General features: G+C 36.0%; 1 protein-coding gene across 1 annotated transcript in view; it reads left to right on the top strand.

The window, feature by feature from the left end:
- The window catches only part of LGR4 (leucine rich repeat containing G protein-coupled receptor 4), a 112613-nt gene extending 102520 nt beyond the window's left edge, over positions 1-10093 (top strand). The window contains 5 exon segments of the mRNA XM_017855301.1: positions 1988-2059; positions 2354-2479; positions 3638-3753; positions 4338-4421; positions 6907-10093. Coding sequence (XP_017710790.1) covers positions 1988-2059; positions 2354-2479; positions 3638-3753; positions 4338-4421; positions 6907-8183 — 1675 coding nt within the window. The 3' untranslated portion in view covers positions 8184-10093.
- Positions 10094-11618: the final 1525 nt, after the last annotated feature.

The following is an 11618-nucleotide window of genomic DNA, read 5'->3' as shown; positions in this document are numbered from 1 at the left end:
AAAAAAAATGTATATATATATATAAAATTTGTGTTCAGTAAATATTATTTTAGACTTTTCCTAAAATATTATTTTATGCATTGCAAGATTTTAGACTTGCAACTTTATAAATAATCTACTTTCAATATTTTTTACTTTAGCTAATTGTTCATTGGCAAATAGAAAAATGTGTAATGTGTATAACTGAAGTGATGTAGCTTGTTGGTTTTCAAGTTATAATAGTGAGGTTTGCCAATTCATTAGGGCAAGGGTAGGCTGACTACAGCCTGTGGACCAAATCCAGTCTGCTTCCTGGTTTATCAATTAAGTTTAATTGAACACTGCCAGGTCTTTATTATTAAAGTGCTGCCTAAAGCTGCTCTCACCCCACTATAGCAGAATTGGTTAGTTGCAGCAGAGAGTATATGACCCACAAAGGTAAAAATATTTACTATCTGGCCCTCTACAGAAGAAGTTTGCTGACCCCTGCACTGGAGTATCTATCATGACAAATAGAGTTCATAAGCCACAGAAGCACTTACTTAAAAAATCATTTGTATTTGACTACATATTTGTTCCGGGTACTCTCATAAGTACTTAGGAATATAGAGGTGACTGAGACAAACCTTGCCACTCATTATGTTCCTAGAACTTTAGTGCAGAAGCATAGTACACTAAATTAGTGAACATTTTTCTTTGTTTTTGAGACAGAGTCTCTCACTCTGTCACTCAGGCTAGAATGCAATGGTATGAACAATCACAACCCACTGCAGCCTCCAACTCCTGAGCTCAAGCAATCCTCCTGCCTCAACCTCCTGAATAGCTGAGGGACTACAGGTGCACACCACAATGTCAGCTAATTTTTTTCTTTTTTTTTTTTTCCTTTCTTTCTTTCTTTCTTTCTTTTTTTTTTTTTTTTTTTTTTTTTTTTTTTTGTAGAGATGGGGTCTCCCTATGTTGCCCAGGCTTGTCTCAAACTCCTGGGCTCAAGTGATCCACCCACCTTGGCCTCCCAAAGTTGTTTGGATTATAGGTGTGAGCTACTTTGCCCAGCACAACATTTTCTATTATAGAAAAGTTTGAAAATTGACAGTGAAGCGAAATTACATGTATTGAATATGGTTTTTTAGTATATCCCCTTTAAGAAATATGACACCCACTCTACTAGAAAATATTTAATTGGTAGTTGAGTTGCTGGATCATCGCAAGTCGTAGACTAACTTTCTGGAAGCCTGGGCAGTCATAGGGAAGAAGACTGGCTCCTAGTTGCCATCACTTCCAGAACACTGATAAGTGACAGTAAGAAGCTGGTCTTTTAGTAATTTGGAACCAAGTGTGTTGAGTTTCCTTGTTATCTAGGAAATGTGTCTCGGAATGAATTTATTCACTGTTTAAATTTCCTTTAAGGTTCAGTGTAAGTGTGTTTGTAGATTATTTCTGTTTTATTAATTCTATAATATCAGAATTTCTCAGGGTGTGTTCCTGAATACGGAGCTGGCTCTACTGTTGATGCAATGTTTATTTCCTGCTTAGGAAAAGAAGGGTATCTGCAGCCCTCCTGGAATGCTCTTGTTTGCATATTGATTGTTTGTCTTCTCTCAGGGCCTTATCAATAACCTTTGAGAAGACAAATAATATGAAGTCTGTTTTATTTTCAGCTTTTCAGAAACTGGGCTTTTCCTCACTGAGTTAACAGTACCAAAGGTTATATCATATCATTTATATTTTTGAATTGGTATCAGAATGATAAAGTGGGAAAATTCACAACTGTTTTGAAACAGACGCCAGCTAGAATTACTGCCGTATGGAACATATTCCAAGAAATAGATTGTTGTGAAGGAGAGGCATTCAACATAAACATGAAAAAAATATTGCTGGGCGAGATTGAAGATCTTTGTTATCTTATCAGCAATATTGTGTTACTGCCTCTAATTCTAAAGTATAGTCTAAGTAAGTGGCATTTTGAGTGTTTATTTGAAAGATTAAAATGTTATTCTTATAATTGCAGAGATCTGAGTAGAAACCTGATACATGAAATTCACAGTAAAGCTTTTGCCACACTTGGGCCAATAACTAACCTGTAAGTAGATGATTATGCAATAATTTCATGAAAGTAGTAACTAGTGCTGTAGAAACATCTGTTTTAACATTGTCACATCAAAATGTTTTTCTGTTTAGTTATTCCCTTGTATAAATGGTAAGCTGTATTTATAGTAAAATCTCAAATGGCAAGGTACATGCTAGAACTATCATTTTAGCGCCCCCACTTGAACTTCATCTTAGGGATCTAATATTTATGATGTTAATACATGTACAGATGTTTTCATGTGATTTCTATCTTGGGCATTAACTTGAAGTCTCATTCATATTTTAGAGATGTAAGTTTCAATGAATTAACTTCCTTTCCTACGGAAGGCCTGAATGGGCTAAATCAGCTGAAACTTGTGGGCAACTTCAAGCTGAAAGAAGCCTTAGCAGCGAAAGACTTTGTTAACCTCAGGTGTGTTTTTGTTTATTTTTCTTTTTTGTTGAAGTTATGGTAGGCTCCAAAATTATAGAGTGTCCTGGTTTTTTGTTGTGGTTCTCAGATTTTCTGATAGGCTGTAATTTAAGGGTATTTTCTACCTCAATCTTTGCAACTTTGGTAAAAAATAGAACGTGAACATTATTCTATAGTTTTTAAGAACGTGAACTGGAGCCCTTGATGGCCTCAAAGAGATAATAGAGCTATTAGAATGGTTTTTTAATACAGTGGACTTTTCATTAGCAATAAGATGGCAGGAACCATGTAAATATGAGCCTGCAGAAAACTAATACAATGCTGTAATACTTCATGAAGATTTTAGAGTTATGGGGGACTACATTAAATATAATAGAGGGAGAATATTGTTATGAGGCCGAGCATGGTGGCTCACACTGTAATCCCAGCACTTTGGGGAAGGCCAAGGTGGGTGGATCACTTGACACCAGGAGTTCAAGACCAGTCTGGGCAACATGCTGAGACCCTGTCTCTACAAAAAGTACAAAAATTAGCTGCATGTGGTGGCACGTGCCTGTAGTCCCAGCTACTCAGGGGGCTGAAATGGGAGGATCACGTGAGCCTGGGAGTTCTGGGCTTCACTGAGCTGTGATTACACCATTACACTATAGCATGGGTGACAAGAGTAAGACCCTGTCTCTAAGAAAAGAGAGAGAATATTATTGTTGCAGAAGAAAATAAATATTTTCATTACATTTATTTAAACAAAGTAAATGTATTTAATGGTATAAATTCACGAATGACCTGGGGCATTAATTTTAAGTGAAACTATCAGTTTCATATGATAAAATGAGCATAGTTAATACATTTATAAAAGGAGTCATAAGATATTACTTTAAATTGCAGTACTGCTGTTAAATTTTAAACAGTTTGATTTACATCCAACTGTTAAGTGAGATCTTACAGAAAGGGAGAAAGTCTCCGTGTCATCTGATATCAGAGCTGTCTTCACAGATAAGGAAACTGAAGCCCAGAGAGGATGAATGACCAGCCTAAAGCACATGACAGATCTTTCTGACTCCTAGGCTGGAATTCTCGAAGTTTAAAATACTTTTACAAAACAAAACTGTATCAGTGGAGTTGCTATTCAGTGTAGATTTTACAATTTTTTTTTTCCAGGTCTTTATCAGTACCATATGCTTATCAGTGCTGTGCATTTTGGGGTTGTGACTCTTCTGCAAATTTAAACACAGAAGATAACAGCCTCCAGGACCACAATGTGGCACAGGAAAAAGGCAAGTGCATGAGTTTTAAAAAACAGAACACTCCTTTAAGGCATTGATTAAAGTTTCTGTTAATTATAATCCCTTTGTGAATGATCAATAGGAAATCTGTGAGAAAAATGGCATTCTCTGGCCAGGCGTGATGGCTCATGCCTGTAATTTCAGCATTTAGGGAGGCCAAGGCGGGAGGGTCATTTGAGCCTAAGAGTTTGAGACCAGCCTGGGCAATAAAGCGAGACTCTGTCTCTATAAAAAATTTTAAAACTAGCTGAGTGTAGTGGCATGTGCCTGTATTTCCCACTACTTGGGAGGCTGAGGTTGGAGAATCCCTTGAGCGGAGCCCAGAAGTTCAAGGTTGCAGTGAGCTGTGATTGTGCTACTGCATTCCAGACTGAGCAACAGAGCAAGACCTTGTCTCTAAGAAAAACCAAAACCAAAAAAACAATGGCATTCACTATGCTACCAGCATCTTCAATATGTTACTGAACCTTCTATAAGGAGAACTCACACTTATATACAGAGAAAATCACAGGAAAATATGGTTCTTTTGAGTTGCGTAAGGTTTTAATTAAACATGCTTTGTGTTATATGTTTAGGTACTGCTGATGCAGCAAATGTCACAAGCACTGTTGAAAATGAAGAACATAGTCAAATAATTATCCATTGTACACCTTCAACAGGTATGCCCAGCCTTTTTCTTCGCAGTTACTCATGTTAAACAAACATTAGGCAAATATATCTAAATATCCTGGGTATAGATGTAATTTCTGTAATAGGGATGGTACTAGAGGATCCCGTGAAGCCTTCTGATTTGTGCTTTGTGTACCAACCAGCAGCTTAGGAATCTTTTGCAGAATCTCAGGCCTGGGCCTACTGAATCAGAATCTGTATGTTAACAAGCTCCCCCAGGTGAGGGTTATACACATTAGAATTTCAGAGGCACTTTCTTAATGCTCCTTTAACTCTGGGACTAATTCTGTAAGTTAGTAGTCTGTGAAGATTGTATGTGTGTGCTTAATGTAGCCTTGCCTTTCCTTATTTCCCCTCATTTACTTAATTGAACTTTGTAGTTTTAGGAAAGTTATAAAACTGACCCCACATATTTGGTCATGATTGTCATAGTCTGCCTAATCTACTAGAGAAGATATATTTATAATTTTACTGTAAAAGGGAGGCTTAAATATTTTAGTTAAATTGTGTGCTACAAAATAGATTCCTTTGTTAGTATAATATCATAGGATCATCTGGACATTAATTTTATGACTCAGAATTATAAGTATTATGGATTCACTAGTGATTGCTGCTGAATCGTGAGCTTCTTAAAGGGCTACGTATGTATTTTATGAATACTTTCTTCTGCAGAGAATAAGCTCTAAGTTTACCAGATAAGTGAATGCGATTGGCAAGAATCATCTAAGTTTATATAATTTATTTTATTGTGTGTTAGTGTCTATATTAATTTTTAAAGGTTGGGGTGCAGCTTGCTTACTTGTCTCCCTGGAGTTCATGTGCCAGAGAATGTACATAAAGAACTGATGATCCAATGAGAAGGGAACAGGTTTATTAAAGGGGAGGCTGGACTTGAACGTGAGGCATTTCCATTTCTTCCACCCCGAATCTAAACTTGGAGATTGGCCAGGAGGAAAGCTGGTCTGAGCTCATCTCCTTGGGCTGCCATGGGAATGAAATGCAGGCCTGCCTCCCCCTACTCAGTTGTAGTAACACCCAGACACGATGTGCTTGCTGCAGAAGCAGGAAGTGGAGGAGAACTGGGATCCTTCTGTTAGCACCAGAGGAGGCAGCAGGCTTCCAAAGACAGGGATTGGGTGGAGGCTGCTTCCCAGGCTTTTTTGGAGAAGTAACCTTTCTCACCCATAAAAGTGTTCTCAAAAGGTCTCCTGTTCTCTCAGATAGATGAGCTATCCCTCCTTCCATGAAGGATGAGTTTAGATAACAGAGATAAAGATGATAACGAGCTTTCTCTTAGCACTTCCTGAAGGGTTAGTAAAAACGAAATTAAAATGAGTTTCTTACATTATTTGGAAGTCAGATAAATGGTACAGAACTGGCTTTTGAGGTCTGTGAATATCCTAACAATTTAAACTATTTTATTGGATATATCATTTTCATGACAGTTCATAAAACATGTTTTTTAGACAATTGTAATACATAGTTTTCTTGTGTTTCATAGTCAAAATCTTGTTTCTCTTTTCTAATTTTTCAGTAAAACAGTTGTAATTCGTGTCATAACTAACATGTGAAAGTCAGTTACTGGAACATACAGTTCAGCCACTGAATGAGTTCTTGCAGTGCTAGTTTGTATTATGTAGGATTTTATTGTACATAGCTTTGTATGAAGAGTTAACATTCACCGAGGTGTAGTCCTAGCTATATTATCTTACTGAATGGCCTTTGTCAGGCCAGTCAAATGATTTGAAATATCAGTTTCTCTGGATGAAAAATGGGGATAATTATACTATCTTAACCTGCTTCATCAGGTTGCTTTTGAAAGCCATAAGAAAATGTGTAAAAAATATGTGTGGATACATCCATATACATACATGATTGTAAAGTATATTGGGGCTAGAAAGGAAGAAGAAAAGGGAGCTAATGTTTATTGAAATCTAACTGTATATCCAGCATCCTGCTTAGTTCCTTATGTGTATAATTTTACTTAAGCTGCACAAGTGTATGAAACAGGCATTACTATTCACAAGTGAGAAAATTAATACAGGTTAAAATTTATACAATTTTAAGTTGCTTTCTTAAGGTAAGAGTAGCAAGTTATGAACCATCTCATTCCAGACCCTCAGTTTATCAAAGACCTCTTATGCCCTAGACATTGTGCTATGTAAATTAGCTTAGATGCAAGAAAAAATGAAAAATTTCACCTGAATATCACTGTTTATCAAATATTTAATATAAAAGAAATATTTATAGCCTTATCAAATATTTAATAAAAGAAATTAAAGTCAGTGTATTTTAAAAATAGCCTGGTCCATGACCAGACTATCTTAGAAGTAGTAATCAGTTCAGTTTTGGTCAAGTAGAGAGCAGATTTAATTAGTCTATATCATTAGTTTTTCTATCAAGCCATATCATTTTCTAAATTGTTTTCTAAGTTATCTTTTATTTCTCTCTCTCTCTGTGTGTGTTTTGTTTTAGGTGCTTTTAAGCCGTGTGAATATTTACTGGGAAGCTGGATGATTCGTCTTACTGTGTGGTTCATTTTCTTGGTTGCATTATTTTTCAACCTACTTGTTATTTTAACAACATTTGCATCTTGTGCATCACTGCCTTCGTCCAAATTGTTTATAGGCTTGATTTCTGTGTCTAACTTATTCATGGGAATCTATACTGGCATCCTAACTTTTCTTGATGCTGTGTCCTGGGGCAGATTCGCTGAATTTGGCATTTGGTGGGAAACTGGCAGTGGCTGCAAAGTAGCTGGGTTTCTTGCAGTTTTCTCCTCAGAAAGTGCCATATTTTTATTAATGCTAGCAACTTTCGAAAGAAGCTTATCTGCAAAAGATGTAATGAAAAATGGGAAGAGCAATCATCTCAAACAGTTCCGGGTTGCTGCCCTTTTGGCTTTCCTAGGTGCTACAGTAGCAGGCTGTTTTCCCCTTTTCCACAGAGGGGAATATTCTGCATCACCCCTTTGTTTGCCATTTCCTACAGGTGAAACGCCATCATTAGGATTCACTGTAACCTTAGTGCTGTTAAACTCACTAGCATTTTTATTAATGGCCATTATCTACACTAAGCTATACTGCAACTTGGAAAAAGAGGACCTCTCAGAAAACTCACAATCTAGCATGATTAAGCATGTTGCTTGGCTAATCTTCACCAATTGCATCTTTTTCTGCCCTGTGGCATTTTTTTCATTTGCACCATTGATCACTGCAATCTCTATCAGCCCCGAAATAATGAAGTCTGTTACTCTGATATTTTTTCCATTGCCTGCTTGTCTGAATCCAGTCCTGTATGTTTTCTTCAACCCAAAGTTTAAAGAAGACTGGAAGTTACTGAAGCGACGTGTTACCAAGAAAAGTGGATCAGTTTCAGTTTCCATCAGTAGCCAAGGTGGTTGTCTGGAACAGGATTTCTACTACGACTGTGGCATGTACTCACATTTGCAGGGTAACCTGACTGTTTGCGACTGCTGCGAATCGTTTCTTTTAACAAAGCCGGTATCATGCAAACACTTGATAAAATCACACAGCTGTCCTGCATTGGCAGTGGCTTCTTGCCAAAGACCGGAGGGCTATTGGTCTGACTGTGGCACACAGTCGGCCCACTCTGATTACGCAGATGAAGAAGATTCCTTTGTCTCAGACAGTTCTGACCAGGTGCAGGCCTGTGGACGAGCCTGCTTCTACCAGAGTAGAGGATTCCCTTTGGTGCGCTATGCTTACAATCTACCAAGAGTTAAAGACTGAACTACTATGTGTGTAACCGTTTCCCCTGTCAACCAAAATCAGTGTTTATAGAGTGAACCCTATTCTGATCTTTCATCTGGGAAGCACTTCTATAATCACTGCCTGGTGTCACTTAGAAGAAGGAGAGGTGGCAGTTTATTTCTCAAACCAGTCATTTTCAAAGAACAGGTGCCTAAATTATAAATTGGTGAAAAATGCAATGTCCAAGCAATGTATGGTCTGTTTGAAACAAATGCATGACTAGAAAAGGATCTTAGGTGTAGTATAGCAATATAATGTTAGGTTTTTCTGATCCATAAGAAGCAAATGTATACCTATTTGTGAATTAAGCACAAGATAAAGAATAGCTGTTAATAGTTTAAAAAATATATTTTAAAATGTGATTTTCTATGACTGAAGAAAATATCTTGCTAATTTTACCTAATGTTTCATCATTAATCTCAGGACAACTTACTGCAGGGCCAAGAAAGGGACTGTCCCAGCTAGAGCTGTGAGAGTATACATAGGTTTTACATTATTATGTTTTCAGTTGCCATCCTTGACAGAAGAGAATCATACATTCTGTTTAAACGATTTATAAATCTAAGACCTGAAGATGTTTTTAAAACAATATTAACAGCTGTTAGGTTAAAAAAAAAGCTGGACATTTGTTTTCAGTCATTATACATTGCTTTGGTCCAATCAGTAATTTTTTCTTAAGTGTTTTGCGATGACACTACTAGGAAAAAAGTAAAAGACTCATTGCTGTGTGGGTTTAGTCGATTTGGCTAAACCACTAACTAATGTGGGGGTTTAATAGTATCTGAGGGATTTGGTGGCTCCATGGAACATTCTTATTAATGAATACTTCCTAATATCATTGGCTCTCCTGATATTTTCCAATTTGTTGGTATGTCACCTAGTAATAGTTTAGATTATATAGAAAGTAAACTGTGGTCAATACTTGCATTTAATTAGAAGAAACGGGGAGTAATTACGACACAAAGTACTTATGTTTATTTCTTAGTGAGCTGGATTATCTTGAACCTGTGCTATTAAGTGGAAACTTCTATACATCTTCCCCATACTATTTTTTACAAAAGAGCCTATTCAATAGCTCAGAGGTTGAACTCTGGTTAAACGAGATCATGTGTTATTAATAAAAATAGAAGAAGAAGGAATAAAGCTTAGTCCTGTGTCTTTAAAAATTAAAAATTTTACTTGATTCCCATCTATGGGCTTTAGACCTATTACTGTGTGGAGTCTTAAAGTTATAATTGTTCAATATGTTTTTTGAACAGTGTGCTAAATCAGTAGCAAACCCACTGCCATGTTAGTTATTCTGAATATACTAAAAAAATCCAGCTAGATTGCAGTTTAATAATTAAACTGTACATACTGTGCATATAATGAATTTTTATCTTATGTAAATTATTTTTAGAACACAAGTTGGGAAATGTGGCTTCTGTTCATTTCGTTTAATTAAAGCTACCTCCTAAACTATAGTGGCTGCCAGTAGCAGACTGTTAAATTGTGGTTTATATACTTTTTGCATTGTAAATAGTCTTTGTTGTACATTGTCAGTGTAATAAAAACAGAATCTTTGTATATCAAAATCATGTAGTTTGTATAAAATGTGGGAAGGATTTATTTACAGTGTGTTGTAATTTTGTAAGGCCAACTATTTACAAGTTTTAAAAATTGCTATCATGTTTGTATATTTACACATCTGATAAATATTAAATCATAACTTGGTAAGAAACTCCTAATTAAAAGGTTTTTTCCAAAATTCAAGTTATTGAAAATTTTTCATTTTATTCATTTAAAAACTAGAATAACAGATATATAAAATGTTTTAATCTTTGTGCTGTATGGTATGAAATACAGTATTGTACTCAGTGTTTTGAATTATTAAAGTTTTTAGAAAGCAATCTATTTTGCCTTAATTTAAAACTAGGTATACTAATGAATTTAGTTTTAAAGTAAGCAAATTAAGTATTTCTAAGTGGACAGTATTAGAAGAAATGTTGGAAGTAACCATTAGAAAACACCATTTTGATATTTATTTGTAAATATATAAGAACATTTTGCTGAAATTTGGAAAAGGCTTTTATCCTATGTCTGAACTATACTCATGGAAAACAGATTATGAAATTTCAGAAAACCATTGATTCAATCTTTATCTAAAAGCAAATGATTAAAAGTCTGTATGATATTAAATGTAGTCAGTTGCCCAGATGCTTAGAAATACTTCAGTATTTACAATCACTAAGTCCTCATTTTACAGATGAGAAAACAAAAGGCTTAATGAAATTTAAGTGAGTCCCTGAGTCACAGCAAATTAGACCCCAAACCAGAACCCAGTGCCTCTTCATTTGGGACATAATTTTGTGTGTGTGTGTTTGTTTTAAACTTCATATATGCTTGAAATTTCCATAACAAAAAGTAGAGTAGTATAATTACCTCACCTCCCCACCCTTCACCCCATACCTGTCACTGCTTTGACAATTATCTGCAGCACATAGTGAACCTTGTTTCATCTTCATCCTATTCACTGACCCCCTCCAATCCCTCTGCCCCTTGCATTATTTTGAAGCAAATTTAAGACATCATATTGTTTCATCTGTAAATACTAATGTCTACGGATAAATTTTTAAAGTTGCATAATATATTGCCACAGGGCTAACTGGTGATGTAATTATTTAAGCAAAAGTCCCTCTTATACACAAGTTTCCAGAGCCAGCAAAACATAATTATCTCAAATATACCATGGTCAAAGTACTAATTGTATGAAAAGATGTCACTAAGTGAATACCCTAAAACTTAAGGGGAGAGACACTCTTTTACATATTTGTACATTTATATATAATTCTACCCATCTCGATTATGGCTTCTCAGCTCCAGTAATGAAAAGGCACTGTAAGAAATGAGACCGCTGGAGTTAATTATGTTCAAACACCGGCACCAGCACCATCTGACTCTGCCTTATAGCCTTGGGGGTTCCAGCATTGCTAGTGCATAATGTCACAGTTGGTCATAATGATGACCCTGGTGCATCAAGAAAAGGGTATGCTTTGTTTAGGAAAACATTTTAAGGGGACAAAGACGTATATGACATTTAGATTCCTATGCGAAGAGGTTAAAGTGAAGAAGTTCTGGAGTTTACACACAATTTTTCATTGTTTGTGTCCGATCCTGAGCTTAGAAACTTTGAGAATTAATGAGATAATATGACCCTGTGAGGTAAATTTTTCCCCCCATTTTCAGAGGAGTGTTAGGAATGGAAAACCTATCAAGTACCAGGAAGACCACTGATTCCAGGTCCCTTTCATACTAGTGTTTTTTCCCACTACAGTTATGTTTGGTTATATCTATTGGAAAACAGCTTCTCAAGCTTACCTCTTTATGAGGCCCTCATGCAGCCCAGTGCCTTTTGATGTTACTGATTCTAGAGAT

The sequence above is a fragment of the Rhinopithecus bieti genome, unplaced genomic scaffold (genome assembly GCF_001698545.2).
Source record: "Rhinopithecus bieti isolate Rb0 unplaced genomic scaffold, ASM169854v2 scaffold_41257, whole genome shotgun sequence".
In the NCBI taxonomy this organism is placed as follows: domain Eukaryota; kingdom Metazoa; phylum Chordata; class Mammalia; order Primates; family Cercopithecidae; genus Rhinopithecus; species Rhinopithecus bieti.
This window is presented reverse-complemented; position numbering and strand designations above follow the sequence as displayed.